Here is a 27,283-nt window from a genome sequence, read left to right on the forward strand (position 1 = left end):
AAAGCTAGTAGCCCTTTAACAGTGGGTTTTTATGTGATTATGTTACAAGCTACAATCAGGTATTTTATTGCATGTTATTTCACAGTTAACCATAGTAGGTAAGGGTATTGGTTTTGGTGATGGCCACCATTTTTGACAAACCCTGGGGGTTTTCACTGTGACAATTCTTTTTAGGACGTATTGAGAGGGGTTGTATATTGTTGTGAAAAATTTATTTTCCAATGAGTTGTAATTTTAAAACTCTAGCATGATGATTAAAAGTCTATGTGCATTTGAGTAGGCCTGAGTTGATAATAATGTCAAGCCAATAGTAAAAGCTTCAAGCCTTATGGGTTTACTGGGAAACGTTATGTCAGATTGCTGAGGTACAATCTGTTTAGAATGCTAGTGAGCATGACTGACATTTTAAAACACATGAAAAGTATGTTGTAACTTCAATAGACTTACAAGGGTGGACTGTTATGGCACCATGCTAAAGCGTTTGGGCAGGTATTTTGCTATTCAGAATCTCGCAGGTTACTGTAGGAGATAAGGGCTCTGGTGTTGGTGACCTACCCGAACACACTATGTAGATAGAAGATTTGCACTACCATAATCCTTAATAAGCTCTTCTATGAAAGAATTATATATTTTTTGAAAATCTTAATTTTGTACATATTTGTAATTTGATGACTGGTTTCTTGAGGAAAATCTTATGATTAATTAAAAAAAACTTATGGTGACAAGCCAATAATAACAGTTATATGTCTGATTGGTGCACTGGCAAATGTTAATGCTAAATGCCAAATTTTTCATTTGTTTATTATGGAAAATGTTGCACATACTATAGCGCTAAGCGCAGACTGGGAAAACCTTACTGAAAAGAAAAGCAACCGCATCAGAACCATCTTACATGGTGTGATCCTTACGGAATATTTCAGGAACAACACCGCGCCTAAAGGGTTGATTGTCACAAAGGCCCCCTCAAATTTTTTTCGACGATGCGGATTTTCAAAAAGATTGGGCACAAATAGCCTGGCACTGCACCAGAGATTGGATTATTTTAAATATCCAGACAGCAAAACGACTGTCCGATGCAATCCTAATTGATATCCAGGCCACAGAAAATCAGTTTAAAATCACTCTGACGTCTTTCAAAAAAAGACTAGATGAAGTCAACAAAGAAATGGCTGAATATAAAGAGGATTTAACCCAGTCCAAAAGCCAAAAATTTCAGAAGGATCTAAAGAAATGTTCTTACATTAAAACCTATCCTTATACAGATGCAGACTAAGCATATGGCTCGCACAGGTTTGTGGGGCTCATCAGACTAAGATTCATCAGTAGGCAGTGGTTCCAGTGGAGGAAGTTACCATAGTAAACAAAGGAGAAGAGGTCACAATGTCAACTGGCAACAACCATGGCCCCAAATACCCCAAGGAGGCCCAATGTATTACCCCAATCCATATCCTCAAGTGAACCCTCACATGTTGTATGGGTGGAACCCACCGTTCATCCAGCCACAAATGCCATATATGACCACCAATTCCAGGTTTCCTATTTTAGCTGGCGACTGAAGAGGCCATGGCAGGAGACGGAGACAGAGTCAAGTTCACTGGTAGGAAGACCAGAATCCAAGGGCCCACACATGCAGCAAATCCAAGGAGCAGCAAGCGGGACCCAGCACCCACAGAATTTAATCACCAACCTTTCGTCACACACTCTGACTTAGACAGAGTAGAAAGTCTTGAATAATGAACTAGGGTTTGTACCTACAGCAAGACTTGACAAATGTAAACTACATTGCGAGTTGGCTGAATTCTTCCAAAAACTAAAACTCAAAGCGTACTTCGAAACCCAACCAATAGAAGATTTGAGTAAACAACAAGGGGACACTAAACTTAAGCTCAAATCTTCTTGGATACCTCCACCCCATACCATACAAGTCGAGCTTGTGGCATTCGAACAAGCCATCTTCAAAGAAATTGAAGAAGCCAAAGAAGATTAATTATTTAAAAACACAAGTAGTGAAGCTTTTGATGCTATACATGCTTTAAGATCCAATGACCAAATCATCATCAAACCGGCAGATAAAGGAGGAGGCATAGTACTACAAAATAAGCAGGATTACCAAGTGGAATGCAGAAAACTACTTAGAAACACAAACACCTACAGAAGGTTGGATCAAGATCCAAGTGAGGATCTGAAATCCAGAATAAAAGCCTTAGTAGAAGATGCGGAATATAGAAGAAATATCAGCAAACAGCAGGCTGTGTTTTTAACCGGAAGTCTGCACTAAAATTCACAAAAATAGGCAACCCCCTCCTGGCCACCCGATAGTTTCGGGCAGTGGTTCGCTGTTGGAACCCTTCTCATGCTTTTGTGATTTCTACCTTCAATTAATTGTTCAAACAGCACCAACATACCTCAAAAACATGAAAGATCGATTGGGACATTTACATACCCTTATTTTTAAACCTCCTTTTTAGTTAGTCTTGATATAGAGAGTCTATATACAAGCCTCCCACAAGACGATGCACTACAAGTGCTTAGATCATCACAATATCTTGGGACTACAACACTCCAAAATCTTTTGTGCTCCAATGTGCAGAGATGGCACTGAAGGATAATTACTTTGAATTTTAGGGAAACATTTTTCTACAAACATACTGTACATCCATGGGCAGCACATTTGCCCCGAGTGTGGCGGGGCTGTAAGTGTACAGTTTTGAAAACATTCATCTCCTCAACCCTGAAATGCCTTTTTCAACAAACATCACATTTTACAAGAGGTTTATTAACAATGTTTTCCTAATATGGGAGGACCTTGAAGATGCTTTACAATTTTTTTGGGGTGGATCAATGGCTGTGACCCAAACGTCAAGTTAACCCACAATATGAGCAACAACAGCATTATCTGGGTAGTTGGGAAAAGTGCACAGCTCAAATCGTTTCTGGCAAAGTTTTTTTTGTACTTTATTTTAACGTTGTGGGTGCTCCGTAGGTGGTAACCACGTCCCTGGGTACCGACTTAAATCACAAACAGTGTCTGTAGTGGGTCACTACAGACATCCCATTTAGGCACACCTTCTCTCCTCAGTGTGAATGAGGATTCCAAATCATAAAACTTTTGAACTAGTTTCCTTTATTGTAGTAGTTATTTTTTTCTTATATTTTATAGTGCATTATTTCAGTAATGAATTCAGTTCATTCATGTTTGTTCATGTTTGTATCAACGACACAAAAGAAATTACAATCCAATGCATTTCGGGCATGTATCTCCTGCCCTTCATCAGGGAATCAATTCTATGAGAAAATAAAATGTAAAACAATAAATACCATGTATGTGACAATAATGCATCAAAACTTCGGCAATCAATCTCACATATGTCATAAAATGCTGTTAACAGAACGTGTGTATGTTACCGCTATCACTAAAGTATCACGCTCATAAACCCATGTCCATAACAAACATTACGGTCTCATCGTAAACACTTACGTGTCGTGTTGTAACAATGTTAGACTGAGTGAATCAGGAGTTCCCTCCAGCTTTTGTATACTGTGAAAACAACAAAACCAGCATGCCAATCAGCACTAAATAACGCCTCTATTCTCAAAAGAAAGTTTAAGAAAAACGCTATGAACACCATCAGTTCCGTGTTCCCTGTTGTAACTAACCTTAAACTGGTTGTGAAAACAGCGTACTTGTTCCCGCCACACTTCAAAGCGTCAAGTATTCACCTACACTCTCCTAAATCGAACAACGATCTTTGCTATTGGTCTAAGTTCCGATCACGTGACAATGAAATGGAAAAAATACTCTTGATTCACTAGTGGCTGAATCACGGTGTTCTAACAAGATGTTTCCAAGAGTGCAAACTAAATACGTTAACTGAATGCCATCATTAGATTCTGAATAATTGAAGGGCTAAGTGCAACCGGTAGTATAAGAGTGCTTAAAGCGCATGGTGTAATAAAAATTCAAAAAATCTCAGCCGGGGTCCCGAACTAGTGGAAAGGGGCGACCACTCGGTCCCCCCGAACGTATGGTGGAGTGCCCCGATCCCCCCGGGAAACCATTTTTGGGCGGGAGGCGTGTCTCGGCTGGTATGCCCGAAGCGGCGTAGCTGGGGCGCGCCTTTTCCCGCTCAAGAAGGGGTTGTCCTAGACACCGACACCGCCAGCCACGCCCGGGGGGCGGATTGGAGGAGGGTCTACGCCCGCCCGAAGAAGGATAAAAGGAGCGACAAGCCAAGGAAGCATCCTCTTGTTCCTGTGCTCTGAAGCTGCACCCCCGCGTTGCACGTGAGCTCGAGACGGAACGAAGAGCCAATTTTGAAATTTGTAATTTCTCTTTTTCTCTTCTAGCGCTACAAGTCTTGTCCAGGACCTTCCATCTACGTGAGGAAAATGCCGGGCAAAAGGGTCGCAAAGAAGGTTAGCACCGACCAAATGCTCCGTATGCTGATGAAAGACATGGCGGAGATGAAGAGGAAAATGGCGGCCAGGGATGGTACAGGACGGCCAAAAAGAACCATCCCAGGGGCGGTCCCTGCCGGGAGAAGAAAGAGGGCCAGGAACGGGGCAAATGAAGACGAGGTCCCAGTTCCGGAGGCTCCCCCGGCGAGCCCTCCCAGACCGGTGGAGGCTCCTGTGCCGGTTCCCGACGCGGGGCAGCCAATCCCGGTTGTGGTTACCCCTGTGAACGAGGGGGACATGCCCCCGGAGTTGGCCGCCCAGCTGGCGGCATGGTTGGGTAGTAACAGCGTGGGTTCCGTTGCTCCAGGGGACACGGCCGAGGAGGCCAAGCGATTAATGAGGCAGTTGCGGCAATCACGGGAGGCCGCAAAACCTCCTTGTCCTTTTGTTTCCCCGCAGGCGCCCGTGGGTCAACCAGGATCAGGCGTTGGTACGGCGGGGTCGACAGTTACAGCGGCAGCTTCAGGTAAGCCATTGCCGATGGTTGGGGAGGGATCGGTACCTTCGAGGAGGGAAAAAATTGTGCAGCATATCCCGAAGGAGGTGAAGGAGAGGATATGGGCAGACAAATATGTAAACATATTTCCCTTGTTGACCGATCACTACGAAATCGAGCATGTAAAAAACCAGAAAGAGTTTCTGCATCCAAGTGTGTGGCGAGCCAGGATGGCCGGTTTTAGAGTCGATGAATCGATAGGCAATTGGGGCAGAGCGTTCGGAATGTTCACTGCAATTATGGGGGAACGTAGGCCCGATTTGTTGGGGGAATTGGCTGTGTATCAGACGCGTATCATGGGTTTTTATGAAACATATGGAGGAAATCAATGGTTTGCCAATGATAATATATTTCGTAAATCCAAGGAACATGATTCATCCCTGACATGGGATTGTTTTGACTCCATTTCATGGCAAAATATGGAAATGGGGAAGTCACCAGCATTGGGGCGTGAGATGGCCGGGTATTCCCGCCATTCGTCAGGGACGCCCTTTCGAGCAAGTTCCAGCAATGACCGGAACTCAAGGAATAGCGGCAGCACAGGGAAAAAAGGGGTCTGCTGGAGCTTTAACAGGGGAAAATGTACTAGGCCACAGGGTTCTTGTAAATTCAGGCACGAATGTTCGGGGTGTGGCCAGCCCTCCCATCCGGAGAATACGTGCAGAGCCAAGACTAGTGATACGGGGAGTAGGGGTAGCGCCAAACAGGTCTGAATGGTCCAGGGGGCGCCACTACCGACCCCGGTTGATATCATGGCAATGATCCCTTGGCTAAACGAATACCCAGATCATACCTCCGCTGGGGTGTTGCGAGATGGTTTCTCATATGGTTTCCGCATCCCGGCGGGGAATTTTCAGGGTAAAGCACAATGTAAGAACCAACTATCAGTGCAGCAGAATGCGGCGGTGGTACAAGCAAAGATTGGTAAGGAGGTGGCCCGAGGTCGGGTTGCTGGACCATATGACAACCCGCCAGTTGCTAACTTTGTTTGTTCACCCCTGGGTGTAGTCCCCAAAGAAGATCCGGGGGAATTCAGGTTGATACATAATTTGTCAGCTCCAAGGGGTCTTTCGGTGAACGATGCGATTGACCCGGGAGTTTGTTCGGTGCGGTACGCGTCTTTCGATGAGGCCGTTGCCATTTTGAATCGCCTGGGGTCCGGAGCGCTGATGGCTAAATCAGATATCGAGTCAGCGTTCCGATTGCTCCCGGTACACCTAGACGATCAGCGTCTCCTTGGTTTCATGTTTCAGGGTCGCTATTACATGGATAAATGTATGCCTATGGGTTGCTCCATCTCTTGTGCTTATTTTGAAAGATTCAGTTGTTTTTTGCAATGGGCCTTCACAAGAATAACAGGGTTTACTCATGTGATGCATTACCTTGATGATTTTCTGTTCCTGGGGGCGGCTGGGGACATGGAGTGTGCACGAGCTTTGAATGAGTTTTGTGATCTCATGAGGCGCTTTGGCGTGCCATTGGCACCCGGTAAGACAGTGGGGCCGTCTACTTCGCTCGAGTTTCTTGGAATAGAGCTCGATTCCGAAGAGGGGTGCTTCCGCTTGCCCAAGGAAAAGGTGAAAAAATTTGAGGCGTCGCTTAAAGCATGTATTAGCGCGACGAAAGTGAGATTACATCAGCTACAGCAGGTTGTGGGTCAACTAAATTTTGCCCTGAGAGTGATCCCAATGGCGCGCCCGTTTTCCCGCTCTATTGCGCAGGCCATGGTTGGCCTTAAGGAGGGCCACCACCGCACAAGGCTCTCGGCAGAGGTTCGGCAGGACATGCTTATATGGTTGGCATTCCTGGCGGATTTCAACGGTCGGGTCGTGTGGAACAAACCCGGGGTCTCCTCGGAGGAGTTGGGATTGTGGACGGACTCGGCAGGGAGTGTCGGATTTGGCGCCATTTTTGGTAATCACTGGTCAGCACAAACCTGGCCGGCATGGTGGCACGAGAATGGGCTCACAGGTAACATAGGATTTCTTGAGCTGTTCCCTATTCTGGTGGCCTTGATAACATGGCCTGAGGGATTTCGTGACCGCGCTGTGGTGTTCTTGTCTGATAATATGACCGTTGTTGAATGTATCAATAGTCAGGCTGCCCGCTGCAGATGGATCCTGAGATTGCTGAAGGAAATTGTTTTGCTGTGTATGAGGCTAAACGTCCACTTTAGGGCAAGACATGTGCCAGGGGTGTTAAAGCATGCAGCTGATGCGCTTTCTCGTTCCCGTATGCAGGCCTTCTGGGGTTTCCTACCCTCAGCGGACCCGGTGGCGGCACCTTTTCCCGAAGCTCTCTGGTCTCTCGGTGCCCCGGACTACAAGACCTTGTGGGAGAGAGTCTAGCTCCCAGGACAAGGAAGGCATACAAAGGGGCGTTTCGTTCCTATTGGTCCTTTTTGGGGTCTGCTGGGGGGGAGCTATGGGGCCAAGAGGAGTATGTCCTGAAGTTTCTGTTATCCTTACATCAGGCAGGCAAATCAGCAGCCACGGCACAGAGGCACCGGGCCGCTATTTCTTTCATGGCACGGGCCCATGGTATCCAGGACCCCACAGCGTCTTTTGTGGTTCAGAAGGCGCTGCGAGGGTGGCAACGCCTTGAGGGTCGCAGAGTGGACGACAGGCACCCGATAGGTCTGGAAAGGTTGGCCCTCTTGATGTCAGTACTCCCTGCCACATGTTCATCTCAATCTGAGACAGTACTATTTAGAGCCGCTTTTTCATTAGCATTCCATGGGGCTATGAGGATAAGCGAGCTGGTAGCAAGGAACAAGCAGGATACGGGGGGGGACTGTGCCGAGAGCACATCCGAATTAAAGGGGAATCAATGGTGGTCTCGTTTGCCAGGTCTAAGACCGATCAGGGAGCGAACGGGGATTGTGTAGTAGTCCACCGGATTCCCGGATCGCCCTTGTGCCCGGTAGCCTGCGTTGAGGAATATGTGGCGCAGAGGGCGGCAGCATGGGGGGGAAGCTTACTGAGGCACGCCGACGCCACCCCACTGATGAGGTTTCAGTTCCAACGGGTGCTGGCGATGGCGATTACAGCCGCAGGCTTGAACCCGTGCGAGTTTGGGACCCATTCCTTCAGGATAGGGGCTGCTACTGAGGCCACAGCCAGGGGTCTGAGTGTTGATAAAGTAAAACAGTTGGGGCGTTGGTCCTCGAACTGTTATAAACGGTACGTGCGGTTACACATGTTGTGAAGCTAATATCACGAACTCACGCTTCTTGTTTTTGTTTGGTTTTTACAGTTTCGCAAGCTTACGAGGCGGGGCAGACTGTGCAGTCGACCCGACACCAGGGGACCAACGGTCAAAGGACACCGGCTGTGGACAGAGTGGTGTGGGTCGTGGGACACTCATACGTGAGGCGTGCCGCAGACGTATTCAAAGCAGGTGACATGATTCACATGGCTGGGGAATACGGGTACAGGGTGACCTTCTATGGAAGGGGCGGGCTCTGTATTGACCAGTTTCAGGTTTTTATGGAGGGTTTGTTAGGGCGGACGAGGTCACCGCCATCTATACTCATAGTGCATCTTGGGGGCAATAATTTGGTGACCATTGGTAGACGGGTGCTTCTCGAGGTAATATTATCCACTGTAAGTTGGTTGGCAAAAAGGGTCCCTGGGTGCACAATTGCATGGTCCCACATGATCCCACGGAAGATGTGGCCGGGGGCTAATTCTGTGTCTGCTTTAAATCATTCTGTGAAGAAAGTAAATAACAAACTTGGTAGATTGTTTCGTACAAATACATTGCATTCTATTCCGCATGGGTGTATCAGGGGGGACCAGATGTATTTGGAGGACGGGGTTCATTTGTCCCGGGTGGGGAATGATTTACTCATAGGAGACTTCATAGCTTGGTTGAAGAATTTGTAGCCATGACCTTTAAGTAGGAGTTTTGTGGGGGGTCCGGATAGCCGGTCAACTATCCGGGCCTGTGGCGGTAAGGTCATGATCGGTGAGCAGTAATTGGAAGATCCCTAGAGGTTTGGGCGTCACCCATTACGGATGGGAGCGCCCGGGGGGAGGCGGCCATTGGCCCCTCCAACGGGAGGCGGTCCCATCTAAGGATGGGACGCCGAAAGGGAAGGCGGCCATAGGCCCCTTCACTGGGGAGGAGGGGCTACGGACCCCTCCTCGGAATTTCCCGGGGCCCGGACATCTGCGACGGCAGGTGGGGTAAGTTGTGTGGGGTGGGAGGGGGGTCTACGCTACCTTCTAGACACCTCACACGAGTCCTCGGACGACCACTAAGATGGCGTCGAGTTAACAGGGGGCCCCCGCTAAGGCAAGGGAAATTGGAAGTTGGCACAGAGGTACAGTCCTCTGTGTGCCCGCCCCTCACAAGTGAGGGGGGAATTGGTATTGGGGATCTGACACCGGTTACGACCTTGCCGTTGGCCCGTAACGTTAGGATGTACAATTTCAATGTTCAGAAATGCATTTGCAGGATGTTTAGTATCGGCTAGGAGAACCTTGTATTAGAGATATGTTAAGGTCAGCCAAGAACATCGTACTGTATAAATGAAATTGTACATGATATGAAACTGTTATTTTAATGTTTTAATTTTGTTTCATATTTTAATAAATACGGCCGGGAAGGGTAACTCCCTCCCGCCTTCCAAAAGTTCAGAACCGTTTCCGTCTTCCCATCCTTGGGGATTTGTGTTGAGAGGGGGTGGCGGGTATCTCAGCCATATGGAAAGGGGCGACCACTCGGTCCCCCCGAACGTATGGTGGAGTGCCCCGATCCCCCCGGGAAACCATTTTTGGGCGGGAGGCGTGTCTCGGCTGGTATGCCCGAAGCGGCGTAGCTGGGGCGCGCCTTTTCCCGCCCAAGAAGGGGTTGTCCTAGACACCGACACCGCCAGCCACGCCCGGGGGGCGGATTGGAGGAGGGTCTACGCCCGCCCGAAGAAGGATAAAAGGAGCGACAAGCCAAGGAAGCATCCTCTTGTTCCTGTGCTCTGAAGCTGCACCCCCGCGTTGCACGTGAGCTCGAGACGGAACGAAGAGCCAATTTTGACCCACCCACCAGCCCCTGTTGACAGCAATTTGTTGGAATAAAATTGATTGACGTGAATTGGTTTCTCTTACAGGTTGTCTCCGAATAAAGTTGATAATGTGTTGTGTAATAAAGGATGATTTTCGTTTTTAACATGTTTTCTTAGCAGAAATGTTTGCGAATAAGTTTAATGGTCATGCTCAGTAGAGTTCTACGTGGAATCGTTTGAAGGTAATAATTTCCTTTTCGTTAGCTTAGTTTAAAAATGTCGTATTTATTTCTGGTCGGGCGGTAAGGTCATGATCGGTAAGCAGTAATTGGAAGATCCCTAGAGGTTTGGGCGTCACCCATTACGGATGGGAGTGCCCGGGGGGAGGCGGCCATTGGCCCCTCAAACGGGAGGCGGTCCCATCTAAGGATGGGACGCCGAAAGGGAAGGCGGCCATAGGCCCCTTCACTGGGGAGGAGGGGCTACGGACCCCTCCTCGGAATTTCCCGGGGCCCGGACATCTGCGACGGCAGGTGTGGTAAGTTGTGTGGGGTGGGAGGGGGGTCTACGCTACCTTCTAGACACCTCACACAAGTCCTCGGACGACCACTAAGATGGCGTCGAGTTAACAGGGGGCCCCCGCTAAGGCAAGGGAAATTGGAAGTTGGCACAGAGGTACAGTCCTCTGTGCGCCCGCCCCTCACAAGTGAGGGGGGAATTGGTATTGGGGATCTGACACCGGTTACGACCTTGCCGTTGGCCCGTAACGTTAGGATGTACAATTTCAATGTTCAGAAATGCATTTGCAGGATGTTTAGTATCGGCTAGGAGAACCTTGTATTAGAGATGTGTTAAGGTCAGCCAAGAACATCGTACTGTATAAATGAAATTGTACATGATATGAAACTGTTATTTTAATGTTTTAATTTTGTTTCATATTTTAATAAATACGGCCGGGAAGGGTAACTCCCTCCCGCCTTCCAAAAGTTCGGAACCGTTTCCGTCTTCCCATCCTTGGGGGTTTGTGTTGAGAGGGGGTGGCGGGTATCTCAGCCATATGTAGGTATCACATCATAATCCCGAACCTTGGACAGGTGTGCTATGTCTCAAACATTGTGTATATGCGTGTTCTACATATCATCAAGGTTAAGAGTGTGGTATCTTGATTATGCCAAACAAAACCTAATAAACATAAAATTAACAATAGCATTACCCATCTAGATTCAGACATCACAGCATAAGGGGGGCAACTTACTACTAAAACACAATTCAAACCAACGGCAAGAAACTCTCTCTTACGATTTAATAGTTTTCATCCCAGACCCGTGATCGAGAATTTGCATTACCTCAAATTGTGCAGAAATTGCAGTAACACCAGAGATTACAAAGCAGCTGCATTGACAACCAAACTGAAAGTCAGTGGATACCCTTACAGAATCACTACAAAAGCCCAAGAATGAGCCAGAAATCAAAACCGCATAGGCTTCCTTGAACAAACACAACGGACATTAACCACTATACCGCTCATGTGTGTGACCACCTATAATTCCATCTCCAATAGAGTGGAACGAATCATTCAGAAAAATTGGAGAATACTTATTAATTGTATACTTACTTGGGACAAACAACTGTTGTCATACAGAAGACAGCTTGGTGGCCACACCCCCACAACACCAAATAAGCCCGGCAAGCACAGTGTTAAATGCCTGGGGACTTCCTAAAGTGACTGGCCATTTCCCATATGGCAACTGCAGTGTGTGCCACTTCACAAAACCTACCAATTCCTAGACCTGGAACCTGCCAGTACGTGGCAGATCAGGAAGCATACAATTGTAATTCATGCATTGTTTTTTACCTGATTACATGTCCGTGCGGACTCTGGTACATGGGGATGACAAGGCATAATATAAAGATGTGGATATGAGAACACTGGAGCAACATCCGTTGCAAGCAAAATACTACAAAAATGGCAAATCATTTCCTTGAACTAGGCCATACCACAAATGACATGAGATGGGTGGTAATTGCACAATTAGATAAGGGTGCCACCAACCTACAGTGTCGCCTTCATGAGAAGGAGCAATGATGGGTTTGCCGTTTAGCTACACACAATAAAGGACTGAATGATAATATTCCAAGGAATCTACTAAACAGATAGCCATAGATATGTGATGACTTACGCATCACCATGTGAACAGCATAATATATCCTGTTTCTAAATTTTGTAAATCATTTCTAACCATATACCCCAATGTAATCACAGTCGGAACCACTTGTTCACATATATTATTATCCAAAAACAACTTTGTACAATACAATATGAGATCTCTTGCAATACATATGTAACCCACATTCCAATTCTAGATAACATGTCACCCTTTACTGAACATGGAACACTTAACACTATCCCTTAGTGCATTCACAGTCTGTAACAGGCACTGGGACCACGGTCCTATACATTACATTGAATTTGCCACCAGTAACATTGGGCCACTATTACTGTTGTCCTCTTTTTCTCTATCATATTTTTATTGTTCAATAACCTACATGAACAAGTTCACCTCGCGCATCACTTCCATGTATTGAGGTTAGCATTCTAGCAACTTAATCAACCACAAACCCCGCGATCACGTGTCCACGTCACGCAGCGTTACGACGTCATACTAAGCTGTCATGCCCCTATTCATACACGGCTACCTCTATAAACTTTGCCACCACTCTTGGCGTTCATCGGCGGGATCCAGTAAAGACTGTAGTAGGTTTAAAAGACGGGTGGTCATCCATGACAAAGTAGTTGTCCCTGCACTTTGTAGCTGGTGGCTCATGTTGACCGGCATCAAGCAGACCGCTTCACTTTCATTTGCCGCACTTCTATGTTCACCGTGTTTGACTACAGGAGACCCCCTCTTCTTGGATCCGTTTGATCTTTTAACCTTTCACAACCAGTGTAAGATATTTTTATTCTGACTGCGCAGCTGATGCGAGGTATCTCTGTTGTATCGTGTTTATACTTTCTGTGACATCAGGAACTTTTTTCTCTTATAGTAATATGTCGAATAATACAAGCGCTTGATAAACGTACATGAGCTCATATTTAGACATAATTACGCCATTGGCTATCACCATGAATTAGCCGGCTTTCACCGGTTTACACAGCGTTTGAAACTTAATCATGCTCTCACATTTAGACATAATCAGTCTTGCATCAATTACACAGGCCATTACCATGAGTTAGCCGGTTCACACAGCCTCCGTGACCGTGCATACTTGTGACTACGCAAGGAGCCTACTCACTTAGATACATGCATGCTGGCAACCTTCACCATGCATGACCATGCATGGTCTTTTGTTTAAAATGAAGTGCACTAGAATACTTCAGTGAGCACATCACATACGTAAGGACAATGAAGCCAAACAAAGAATCATGGTATGCTATATGTTGTATATGTCCTTTATGTTGTATGTTTTTCTCTTTTAGATTTCAAGCAGTCAGTGGGTCCGGAAGTATGGCTACACCACCACATGCACAGCACACTTTAGTGTGTGTGCTGAAAATAATTCACAACTCACCTGGCTATCTCCACTTTTGTAGCCACATCACCATTCACGTTCTTTGGTCCTGAAGAAAGCCTCATTACTATCAGGGAGGCTGAAACATGTCGACCAGTATTTAGGAGATATTGAAGACCCATTTTTTTATCTTCATTATGTCCCCGCTATGTTTTTAATGTTTCCTAGGACCCTGTGAATAAATCATTTGCCAGTTGGGCTTCCTAGAGACATTTTTAACCTCACCACTTTTTGAGCACATACCACACTGACAAATCAAAAAAACCTGCTCCGCTATAAATCAGGCGGTGAAGCACAGCTGGGCTGCACTCGGCAGCCCAGCTGGGAACCCAATGATGAAACATGCCACCAACTAGGTTGGTGGGTGAGGGTTCTTCTTACAACTGCACTGGATTTTTGTGCTCCAGTGATTGACACTGAGTCGGAAAAACTCAAGGATTCATTAACAGATCTGTCCACGTTGTTGCATTCATTTGTTTATTATTCACACAAATTGCTTTTTCAGAACAGTGGATTTCCATCACACAGTGTTACAGGCTGTAGGCAGTATTTTGTTACATATAACCTCACTGATTGCTGTAGAAGGGAACGGTTTTGTGGGAGGTCACCCACTCTGACAAACCTTGAGAGTAGAAGATTTTCACTGTGATGATTCTTGTGAGGCCTCGCAATTTTTTTGAAATGTAATTTTTTACATATTTGTAAAGTTATACCTGTACACAAGATGATTGCCAGCTTATGCACACTTCTGTGGCCTGTTTTGGTTAAATAAGCTAGTGGTAACAGCTTTGAGACATATTGATTTACTGGGAAATGTTATGTCAGATTCCTTAGGTGTGATCTTCTTAGAATTAAAAGTGATGACCAATAAAGTATATTTTACTTACTCATTTTGAAAAGCATGTGTTAACTGTGTGTAGGCAAGTTGTCTGTTACACAGAATCTTGCAGTTTACTGTACTGGGCATGAGGTTTGGTGTTGGGACCCATCCAAATAAATATTGGGGATAGAAGATTTCCACTGTAGTAATTCATATCAGGCTCTTGCAGGAGGAATTTTATATTGTTTGACAACTGTAATTTTGTACATATTTGTAATTTTATTATAGTATATCTGATGGTTGCTTTGTGGGAAAATGTATGCTCAACACTGTAAGGCAGAGTTGGTTATGGTGACAGGCCAGTGATAAAGGATATAGGCTTGATTGTGTATTATGAGAAGTTGCAGTAAACACATATTGATAATCTCATGTTGAATTAAATGGGCATTTAAGAGTGGTTTGTCATTAATCTGTATTAAAGCCAACAGATAGGTATTTTGTTACATGGAGTCTCACAGATTACTGCAATGCAAGGGTTTTGTTGTTGGTTACCCCCTATGACAAACTATTGGTATTAAAGATTTGCACTGTGAGAATCCTGGTTAGACCCCCCGTAGGAGAGAGTGCATTTTGCTATGCCAACTCAAATTTTGTAGTTGTATGACTGCTTGCATCATGGTTTCCTTCCGGGAAAGCTTATGCTCAATACAGTAGGCCTCAGTTAGTTATGGCTACAAGCTGATTATAACAGCAGTAGGCCTGAATGTTTCACTAGTAAAAGGTATTTCGGATTCCTGAAGTCTGATCAATTTATTATGAAATCTTACTATGTAACATGCATGTTGAAGCCAATAGTCCTTTAGGGGTGGGTTGTTTGTGCACCGTGTTACAACATGCATTCAGATGAAGTCTTGTGGATTACCTTTGTAAGGAACGATTTTGGGGTTGGTTACCCTTTTTGAAAAACCCTATGGGGAAAAGATTTTCAATGGAATAATTATTGCTAGACTTTCTTTGGGAGGTCTGGCATGCTAAGCTGTCTACCATGATCTTGTACTAAACTATATATATATATAAGAGTAAGGCTGTGGTGCATTATCCACGTTTGTTCTTGAAGCCCCGCCCTATGATTAAGATGAGTGATCATCGAAACGCGTCAGGGCAGCTAAAATGAATGAGTTAAAGGTGTGCTGCTGTTTGAAATAAAAGGTTTGGAAAACACCCTGCTGGTGGAGTGGCGTCTCTATGCTCGGAGGCAATCCTAGGGGACATGTTACACGGCGGCCTCGGCCGTGGGAGATGCACCGCCTGACTGAAAAGGAAACGGGTCTGTGGGGCTGCACACAGGACGGCAGCCCGATTCCAGCACAGTGGGGAAAAGAAAATAGAAGCTGCACATCTTTCCTCAAAGCCCACTGGAGGGCTAGAAAAAATGCTTTTAACATTGGGGTGGTTTGAAATATCGAACAATGATGTGGAACCTACCGAGGAATAAACATTTGGCACCACAACCCCCAGCATGCTGTTCATTGGAGAAGGCATGCCCAGGGAAAGAGTAAGGCTGTGGTGCATTATCCACGTTTGTTCTTGAAGCCCCGCCCTATGATTAAGATGAGTGATCATCGAAACGCGTCAGGGCAGCTAAAATGAATGAGTTAAAGGTGTGCTGCTGTTTGAAATAAAAGGTTTGGAAAACACCCTGCTGGTGGAGTGGCGTCTCTATGCTCGGAGGCAATCCTAGGGGATATATATATATATATATATATATATATATATATATATATATATATATATATATATATATATATCCCGGAAGACCTTGATATCCTGTACAGTGGAACCATCTACAGTTTAATTTGTTTTTACTGTTATGTTGGTACCTTGACATCAAGCATTTATGCGGTGATATGGAATTCTGTGTAAATAATTAATCCAATTTCTTATGTATTTATTTCCTGTTTTAAGAAGCAAATTAATTGTATTACAGAAAATTAAAATGTTTTTCCTGATCAAATGAAAGATTTTTTTTTTAACATAGTATACTTTCTATGTTCATGATCAGGTGATCGCTGTAACCAATGCACTAAGTGGGCGTGGTGTTTTGCACAAGCATTTAAAAAAAGAAAATAATTGTAACAACTTTACATGGGGCCAAGGGCCCACGGGCCCGAAACGCGTTGTGCTGTTGTTGCCTCACCTGCACATTAAAATTTGCTGAAGCTAGATCCTGTGGTCCGTTTCTCCTTTTGCTTCGCCGATCTGGATGATTGGAAGTGGCGTGTGGAGTCTTCGTTTGTGTATATATATATCTCAAATGTTTCGTCTTAACGCAGAAAACACAGCACTCCTGAGGGACAGGTGAGGTCCACAGTTTCTTTATTTTTCAGGAACCCCACAACATACATATATATATATATATATTTTTTTTTTTTTCACAAGTAAACAAGTGAAGGCACTCCATTCAGTAGTCGTTTAACCCCTTCGATGCTCATGACGGAACGGTTCTGTCATGAGCATCGGTTGAGCTGTGCTCATGATGGAACCGTTCGGTCATGACCACGCCCGTTTTCGTTAGGGCTCAGCACCGGCGGTAAATCTTACCCGCACGGATGTGGTTAGAGTTCTTTATGGAAAACTGTGTTCGCCTACGCGTTTTGAACCAAAGTTCTTGTTCACGGCAGTTTCTTACAGTTTGTCCCTCATCTCTTTCTTTATTTATATGATTGTGTTTGAGATATGTAGTTTATGATAGTTATGGGAATTGTTTCACCCAAGTTTATGTGTACCTGATTTATTAACATTTGTATAAATCAGGGAAGTTAAATAATGTTTCTATATGATAACTTCATTATTTGCATCTCGTGTTTGCAAAATAAGTTTAGTAAATATGCTCTCTGCCTTAGCGAGTTTGGCAGAGGCATTGGTGTTGTAAGGGCTGAGTGCCCTGTTTATCGCTTATCCTCAATACGTTAATTTGTTGGCACTGGGTGTATGATTGTACGACTGTTAGATTTTTAAGTGTATGAAATGAAATGAAATAAAAGGGGATTTATATAGCGCAGCTGCTGCCCGAGGGTGTCCAAGCGCTGAGTAGAGGGTGTAGAACTCTGAGGGGAAGAGGGGTGACTAGTTTTTAAAAAGGAAAGTTTTTAATTCTTTGCGAAAAGAAGAAAGGATCTGGTTAGATCTTAGGACAGGGGGGAGGGAGTTCCAAAGTTTGGCGGCGTTGAGCTCAAAGGACCTGCCTCAAGCCCTAGATCTTTTGATTCGGGGAACTGCGGCCAGGCAGGCATTTGATGAACGAAGTTGTTTACCGGGGTAGTAGGGGGTGAGAAGGGAGAGATTGATCTGTGGGCCAACTCTGTAGAAAGCTTGGTGGGAGATACAGAGGGCTTTGAATTTTATTCTCGCCCTGACCGGGAGCCAGTGGAGAGATCGAATCCCTGCCTTAACTGATTCTCTACGAGGTATCTGGAGTAGAGTCCGGGCTGCACAGTTCTGGGTGCGTTGAAGCTTTTCTAGTACGTATTCTGGTGCTCCCAGATAGAGGGCATTGTTAAAATCAAGCCGAGATTGAATAAGGCCTTGAATGACAATTTGTTTGGCTTTGAGGGGGAGGATAGGAAGGATTTTTTTTAACATCCGGATTAACCCGAAGCAGATTGCTGATGTCTTAATTGCCTGAGTATTAAGAGTCAGGGATTTATCGAGCCAGACTCCTAAACTCTTAATGTCCTCCTTCGGGGATGGTGGCAAGCCCAAGCTGGAGGGCCATAGCTGGGGGATGGTGGTAGGGAAGAGGGACCGAGAAGCAGGATCTCGGTTTTATCCCCATTCAGTTTGAGAAGATGCCGTCATCCAGCTTTTTATCTCTTGCATGCAGGAGGCCATGTTGATCTGCGGGAGCCCGCTGTTCTTTTGTGCCAAAGAGACCACGAGCTGGGTATCGTCCGCATATGATATGATCTTAATGCCATATTGACGAACGATCCCAGCCAGCAGTCTCATGTACACATTGAACAGCGTGGGGCTTAGGGAGGAGCCCTGGGGTACCCCGCAGTTCAAAGGTTTGCAGGTAGAGCGGGTGTCACCATCGAATACCTGAAAGGTCCTTCCGCTCAAGAAGGATCTTAACCAGGCCAAGGCATCTCCAGAGACTCCAAGATCAAGCAGTCGTAACAGGGTTTTGTGGCACACCGTGTCAAACGCGGCGCTGAGATCAAGGAGGACCACTGCCACTGATCCCCCTCGATCTAGGATCTTTCTAGATTCTTCCACCACGGCTAGAAGAGCTGTTTCCATACCATGTTTTGGGCAAAAACCTGTTTGGGTGACATCCAGTAGGAGATTTTCTTCAAGATGTTTTGTTAGATGGAGATTAACATGTTTCTCCAGTATACGCGTTCCGCGTTCATAACAACAGCCGCGGAACGAACCCTGGGCTGCCTGAATTGCGAGGATTGCCAAACTATGAGGCGAGCAGTTGGTTGAAATTTTGTGGCCACTGCTTTCACATTGTGAAGCCAGTTCAATGAAGGGTGTCTATATCCGCTATATGTGCCACTAAAAGTATCCTTGGATGACCTCAATTAAAGATTGGTCTTCAGCTTAAAACAGAGGAAGATAAATATTGCTCAAGAACAATTCCAAGTCCTGAAGATGACCGTACAATAATATATCGGTCGAAACGCCGTCGACGCTTCTTTGTGGCTCAATTTAAATTAAGGACACAATACCTATGTTTATGTTGTTCCTTTATCCTGATATGTAATGATTATGTATGCCACCTGTCTGGTTTGTATGTTTCCCCTTTTTTGTCTTGAGCACATTTGTACTTTAACTAATTGTTTTTAAGAAACTGTTGATATATGACAAAATAAATATGTGATTTTTGATACTAGTACTTTGTTCTAAAGGGCCTCTTTAACCACTTCTTTCATCTCTTTCCTTTTTGTCTGTTTGGCTCTTCCTTTGAATTGTTGGAAGTATTTTAATTTCAGTGTTTCTTCTCCCTGAACCTAATGTTAGGTGTATTGATTGCTTGTCCCGGGTTCGGGGTTTTTGGACAGCCCCCGTGGTTGCTAATCATCCATTAGTTCAATGCATGCCGGAACCTCCAGCAAGCTTATAACATTTAGCCACCGAATGCCAATTTCCACTAAGACTCTTTTGTAAGCCTTGCCCATATGCGTGATGGTGTGGTATATGATGCTTTTATACAATGGTGTGAATCAAAGTTTTTGTGGCACATCATTTTGTTAAAATAAGTGTAATGACCATCTCTTTGGCCCCACCTGTTGTGCTGTAATAAAACAAAACATGGTGACTCCAAGGGGTGTGGACCCTATTTTCACTCTCTGATGGTGTAGAGGTAATGCAGGAAATTGTAAGAAAAACATCCCTATGCCAATTGGTAGGTCTAGCAATGCTCCCCCTTAAGTCCCTAGTTACTTTAAGGTGTCTCACCCACTTGCGGATCCCTGTCATCTGCTTGGGCCCATATCTTAATGTGAGTATATGCTGTGTCATGGCACAGCTAAGCAAGAATATCATTGGTGGTCCCATGGAGCATTCTGTTCCTCTTTTTTAAATGTGTCCTACGGGGGTTTGATGGCAACTTTGTATTCACTATATCCAGGATGCCTTATCCTAATTTTTCATTTGTTGAGCCTCCTTTGCCAGGAAGGAGGAGTTCTATTGGCTAATTTAGGGGACAGATTGCCCTCTTTTTCTATTTTGTTGAGTCGTCTTAGCCTGGAGGATAGCTTTTTGTTCTACCATTGGTTACTTTTTGCAGGGACTCCTTCTGATTGGCTCCTATCCTTTCCTACATAATAGCCTGGGCATTCAGATCTATATCCCAGCCATCATAGTAGGCCAGTTGTTGTATGTCCGGTTATAAATCTAGATTCGGCTCAACTAAACAGGATGTGTTCTTGCTGATCACATTTGCTTGATCACTAGAATTTCCTGTGGCTCGTCTGACTTTGGAAAAGGGCACACAAATAAATACTGTGGTCAAGTGCATCTCAGTTGGACAGATGGGCTGCCTCCTCATCACCATGTTGCATGGTTGGGGTGTGCCCTCTGCACCTTCTCTCCTGTTAGAGTTACACCCCAGTGCTTTGCTGGTCAGCCCCCAATCTGCCCATGGCCATGTGAACTGGTTCACTTGCCCCTTCTCCCACATGAGAGAACACCACCATGGGAGATGTGCATTCAAGTTCTTCAGTCTAATTGCAGCGCCTAAAAGCACCATTGAGTTGTTTGTTGTTGTTATCACTGTGTCCCAATGGGAAAGGGTTACCCTGTCTGAAACAGGAATTACACTTTTTGCTCTCCAGGCCCTCTCTCTAAAATCTCCTGTTTTGCTGCTCAACGTTATGAAGGGAGTGTTATAATCCATGTGTAACTAAACGCAACCCAATGTGAGGACCATCTCTGTACAGGAAGAAAGCCACTATGCTGTGGCGATTATGTGCTTATTTGGTGTCTCTCTAAGGTATGTAAGGCCATCAGTCACTGGAGGCTTTGCATCACAATGGTTCTAATATGTTTGTTTTTACAGTACGTATAGTTACAAGTTTGCTTTTAGTATTGTTGTTACATATTAATCCACAGCTATCATTTAAACTTTTTTGCTTTTGCCAGTGGGTGCAACAAAGTATAATGTCTTTGGTAAACATTTTCTAAACTATCTTGTAATCTGGCTCAGTTCTGTCTGTACTTGTGGTTGTCCTTCTTTTAATTGTGTGTCACTCCAGTATCCCCAGTAGATCTGCTATGACAGTTGGCATTTACCTACTAATATTCGTAGTGGCTTATGAGCCTCACCCTTTCTATGGATTCAAAAAGTGAACTGTCCCTAAAAGTGGTTGTGCCAATAACTAGCAAGTGCTTTTTCACTCACAAATCCCATTTAGGGCCTATATGTACATACGGTGAGTGCAACCCTGCGACTGTTGAAAGGCACTTGAATGGTGTCAAATGTACCAACTTCAGCTCTGCTTCAGTTTGCCAAAGACAAATCAAGGGGCGGATAGCTAATCAGCATTGTTTATCCTGCTGTAGTTTCATTCCCTTAGCTGGCTTCCTCTCACTGCTGTATTGATGACTGTTCAGTATTTGCCTACCATTTAGTCGATGTTGGAAAGTCCTGAATTGTATATTCCAAGAAACAAGCCCTGTGATGTATTCAAAGGAGCTCTCAGGATGTGCTTTCCTACGTTGTGCAAGACAGCCCTTAGCGCCCTGCATTGACAAGTGTTAGAAGAGGGAATTGAGGATGACCTAATTCATATCAGAAGCCAGGTTTCTCTTTCTGAATGAATTGACAGTGACTTGTATGCCAACAACCTACCTGTCTCAGGATAACCATTGATAATCACTGAGGAGCTAGCATGTGACATAAGTATCTCTCAACTTCGCAATTTATGTGTTGTTTAATACTGTGTTACTAGTTTCATATGAATGAGGTAATCCACTTGAGTTGCTCCCTTCCAATGTAATCCATTTCATGCCAGAATGAGAATGTCTAACCTATAGAGGAGAAGCTGTAATGAGATGGGAGTGATGCACTGTGTTGACAGCACCGCTTGTGCCAGGTTGTTTGAGTGTTGATGCACACCATTCATTAACTGTCTCCAGTTTATCATACCACATCTTAAGTGATGCAGTTTTCTGTCCATTATTAGTAAAAAAAAACAAAGGCAACTATAGAGTGCCTACGGGTAGAAAATATCTCGATGATTCTTGAGGTGAGACGCTAAATACATTCTCTGTGAATCTTTGATTGTGGCAAGTTGCCTATGTGGCTTGGCTAGGGCAGAGTAATTTTTTTTCAGTAATGGAACAATTATTTCTTTCTTGTGGATGTCTGGGACAAGAAGGTGAGGTTAGACAAATAACACAAGGTTTGTTGTGGAGACAGGCGAATAAGCAGGTAGTTGTGGTACTTTAGAATTGGATGAAGATGGTTGCCATGCAGGCTCATATTTCATGGTGATGTGAAGTTGGCCTTGTGCAACATTCGTCTGTTTTCTTATAGGTATAAAGATGTATTAAGTGGGTAGGTAGGTAGGGATGTGTCCAAGTGCACAATGAAGAAGGAGGCTCTCTAGTGCTGCTCTTGCTTTGCATTCCAGTGCAATAATGTATCCTGTAAAGATTGGATAGCGGGTGGGTGGGGCTCTCTCTCTACATATTGAGTCAAATCGGACCGAAGCGGTGCGGTGCCGCTGACTGAAATGCCAAGATAGGGTGTCTGGCAGAAGAGACCTGGAGAGCTTTTGCAGTGAGCCTTGCGCCAGCATGTAGGGCTTTCTGGCAGCACAAGAAGAGCTGGTCTGACAGGTCAATGTGTTGGTCCTTTTTTTAACAATAGTGGCAATTCATTAAGACCTTTAGGGAAAGTCCCTCTGATATAAGAGAACACCCTTTTTACTCCTCCGTACATGGAATAAATACGACACTGGATATGTTCCTCGTAAAGTTGGTAAGAGGGGTGGAGATCATGTCTAGGGATTACTTTTTCTGAATTGAGTCGGATCACAAACAGCTGTTTCAGACTTTGTGGGGTGGAATTCAGAGTGTGGTGTCTACGTGAAGCGTACAAGTGGAGAAACCAGAGGACTCATCCTTCTGATCTCTAGTGGGTTTAAAATGTATTATCACCAGGCAAACACATGTGCTAGCAGGGAAGTTACATGAACGGGACATCAAGGGAGCAACTGACCCAGGCTGCCATAAGACTAGCATTGAGGTGAGGAAAGAATACACCACATGGGTAGACAAATTGCAGAGCGACATTAACAAACTGTGTGGCAAGACAGCACAGTGAGGGTGTCCGCGTGTGACACTTGTTGGCATGGTTGATATGTACAGTTGTGAATAGACACCCATGTGGCATACTACATAGGATAATGCCCCATGTTCTTGAAGTAGAATACATTGGTCAGTACTTACAAGAAGTACCCTCACCCCAACTTACCACAACATAGGTGGTCACCCTGGCAGCACCCAAAGCCAAAGAAAACACAACCTCAGTGGTGGATGATGAAGCTGGGGCAAAACACCAAAGACTGATAGTCTACCCTCGAGTTCTACTCACTGTATAACTTAAAGTTCGCCCCAAAACTGCCTGTTATATAAAATGATGAATTTGAAAGGGGTGTACTGCTAGCCACAACCAAAGAGGCCACACAAGTGGTATTACATAAATCAGGAGGAGACCAATTGGATTTTAAGTCCTACAGACCACTACCTTTACTAAACAAGGAGCATAAGATACTTGGTAAATTGAGAGCCAATTGACTGGTGCCAGTTAGTCAATACCTAGTACACCCTGACCAAAACGCTTTTATTCCCTGAAGTAACACTCATATTTATCTTAGATGTTTATTCTATATACCCTGCTTATCCATAAAACCCTGGCAGTGGCCTCATTAGATATTGAAAGGGCTTGTGATTCTTTGGTTTGGCCTGTTTAATTTGCAGTACTCTAAAATGGTCATGGGAGAGAACTTTGAGATGGATCGAATTATTGTTTATGAAACCAGTGGTTAAAGTCCAAACAGGTTAGATATCCTCACAGCAGTGGGATATTCACATGTGCATGCAGCAGGGGTATCCCCTCTCCCCATTGCTGTTCGCCCTTGCAGTGGAACTCTTGTCCGATATATTGTATGGGAGAACTCGGGAATGGGTAAAATACATGGCACGTATATTCTTCCTGTATGTGGCCGGTGCACTCTTATTCTTAAAACACCAAATCTAGTTTACCTCAGAAAAGTGCGATGTTGGGGACTTTTGGTGCAAAGTCAGGATTAAATGTCTATTTCCGACACAGCCGCCACTAGACATAAATAAATTGAAGGCACACGACACCCAGTTCACGCATAAATCCTACCGACAATTACACTGAATGTATTACATTGAAGTTTGGAACTTGCTCCTCAATGGCCTTTTTTCGCACAGGCAGAAGAGGGTCATTATGGAGCCCATGTGTGTATACTCCTGTGCATAGATATTATGAAAACGTGAACATTTTGTAAAGTGCTGGACGTTGATTAATTAACTGTTTAATTTACAACATTGGTGACACACTTCTGAAGAAGGTAACTTGGCATGCACTTAAACACCAATAATCATCTACTGGTCAGGGTGCTGGGACCTTAGCTTTGTTGCCCATTGTAAGTGGAGACCGCATCTGAAACCACATTCTAACTAAAAGACTGTCGTGTACTGCTATTCACTTGAAGCCACGCTGGGTTGAAGCGGAAAAGTGTATGAAGATACCAAAGGCAATATTGACTGACAGAAAGACCGCTTTAAATTATTAGCTTTCATTTTGGTGTAGATCACCAAAATATTTTGTCACAAGATAATTCATTGAAAGGTTTAGTAATTCCTTGCTAGTCAATCATCCATTCTTTAGGATAATCTCTGAACCCATATAACAAAAATATTGATGTTCATGTTGCCTCATCTTATTCTCAGAGGTAAATGTGGCACTAAGATCTACTCTCAGTGCATCTCAACATGTTCAATGGCTGGGCGTAATCAAACTCAAAGCCTTATTGAGAGGACCATGAGGGTTGAAGAAGGGTTTATGGGCGAGTGGCCTTTCTCAATGAGAAGCCATTGTTTTATCAATGTGTTCAAGACCATAAGATGTGAGCACCGATATCTGGACCAGTTTGGGACAGAAAAATATGTCCGGTGCACTATCTTGGTTTATACTGTGGAAATTAACTGGGTGCACATGGCGCAGTCTGGGGCAGTCGGCCAATTAAAAGAAAAGAATGTGAGAGTTCATGCCTGCTTTGGGAGCAGAGTATTAGTTTGAAGAAGGAGCGAAGGTTTTACACCGCAGCTATCTTTCTTTGACTGGAGGCGCACGTAGCCCACCTCTAAGAGGCTGCGCCTCTTCCGCTATGGTGGAGGAGCGTTGCCCCACTGCTTCTGAGCAGTGCAGCAAATGAAAGATAAAATGACAATAAGAGGATGGTATTACCATTTTATTTTTCTCTATGGAACCAGGTTTGGCGGGGATGCGCTTCTGTCACAGTGCAGTAGGAGTCGTCGTATGTGCACCTTAAGTACGCATGACGGCTTGGCCAGCCATCTTGGGCCGGCCAGTCAGTCATGCACACTTAGTATGTTCTTCCCTGGACTGTAATGCACAGCCTGGGTGGGGATCATTCGCAGGCTCGCACTCCCTGTGTGAGTGCCAAGCCACAGTGCTCAGACGAATCACGACGCTGCTGTCATAGTGACAGCAGCGTCCTGAGTGGCCTAAGGGAGCCTGTGTGCTTCCTGCCTCTGGGAGCGAGGAAGAGCAGATGAAGACGAGAAGCATGCGGCGTGAACAGGTAAGTGATTTTTATTTTTATTTTGCATCCCCTCCGCCCTGCCACCCTGGTTCTGTAGCAGCCGCCACTGCCTCTAAGAGGATGTAGGGATACTATTGCAGGTAGGTGCGACTGTTTATGAGTGGACTTAAGAATTGTTTATGATTAGAGAGTGACTTACCCATACAATATATAATTTTACAGTTGCAAGTAGGTTTAAATTACTGTTGGATATTTGCATGAAAAACCAAAGGGGTAGTTGATTTGCAAAAATCGTGGAACGCAATGAGTCAGACTTGAATGAACACATGAAGGAATAACTGTGCCATTAAATAAATGTTTATTTGCAGTACACTTGCAGCCACATACTGTTGGTTTATGGATTAATAAATACCACAAACAGAAATATCACTGGCTGCTGCGAGAGCATGACGGTCTCGGAATTCGTCTGGTCATTTATCCATCAGCGCAAAAAGGCGCTCTTCTCTCTGCAGGGATTGTAATTTGGCTGTAATACGAACACATTTTCCTGTCAATCATTTCTTTCCCTTTCTGTTGCAGGGGAGTCGGGTGCATTTTTGTAGAAATGATCCAAGGAGTCGCAGCATTCCCAGGGATGAAAGACATCCAAGACCAGCTAGAACGAATATTTCTGGTGAGCCTCGCCTTTCATACGTGTGGGGTGTTGTTGACTGGGTGATTTTCTGTTAAAGAAATTATGCTATCATATGATGCGTAAACATTTCAGGCTACCTCTCCCTGGCCACGTTAAATAGGCTGCAGCGATGGCCTAATGTTGCACCTGTGATTGTTGGGCATATGCTCCAGCTATCGAGTGCAAAAAAAGACATTTTTGGAGACCGATCAGTACATAAAGCCTTCCTGAGACTGACCTGTGCAAAGATTATATTTTTACTAACGGAACCGTGCTAAATGTCGTTTTTGCATTAGTCAGTCAGTGCAAAATATGTTTTTTTCATTGGTTGAGGAGTGTTAGTGTGCTATTAGCACAGTTCAGTCAGTGCAAATGTTGCTTTTGCACTTATCGCTCAGTACAAGTGCAGTCTTGCACTAAACACTCATTACAAATGTCGATCTTGGCTATCAATTGCACACAGCTCTGAAAATAAAATATCAAAGTGACTTGAAAAAGAATTCTGCAAAACAATGATATTTGCCATAGGTTTCCTTTCAATGCTAGACTGTGGGTTCGGCTCATCATATTCCATTATGGTTTTCTAGTTCTAGTTAAGTTCACATTGAGGGCCCTTGACCACATTGTGTTTCCATTCAAGACTTGTGCAAGAGCTACTTTGACGGCCTTGCAACCTCTCCGTCCTGGTGTCACTTTCACTACTGTCTCATTTTCTTTAAAGTAGACTTGGATACATGTGGTCTCACCTGTTGCTAAATGTTTGTATTGTTTGTTGAGTGAGTATCACACTCATTGCTCTGTGGAGTATTGGTACTGCCATTTAATCACCTGAAGGTAGACCCCACGTACGCTATTATTTCAGCAACTATTGTTACTTGAAAGAAAATGCTGTGGGGCATAGATAAAACTATAATTAAGGTGAGCAAAT

General features: G+C 44.6%; 1 protein-coding gene across 4 annotated transcripts in view; it reads left to right on the forward strand.

The window, feature by feature from the left end:
- Positions 1-27,283, forward strand: part of CDK14 (cyclin dependent kinase 14) — a 2,039,605-nt gene that overhangs the window by 1,261,608 nt on the left and 750,714 nt on the right. For all 4 annotated transcript variants that reach the window (XM_086941837.1, XM_086941840.1, XM_086941838.1 and 1 more), the window contains one exon: positions 26,262-26,355. In XM_086941837.1, the coding sequence (XP_086797963.1) occupies positions 26,262-26,355 (94 nt within the window). The remainder of the gene's footprint in view (positions 1-26,261; positions 26,356-27,283) is intronic.

This window comes from Lissotriton vulgaris, chromosome 10 (genome assembly GCF_964263255.1).
Source record: "Lissotriton vulgaris chromosome 10, aLisVul1.2, whole genome shotgun sequence".
Lineage (NCBI taxonomy): Eukaryota > Metazoa > Chordata > Amphibia > Caudata > Salamandridae > Lissotriton > Lissotriton vulgaris.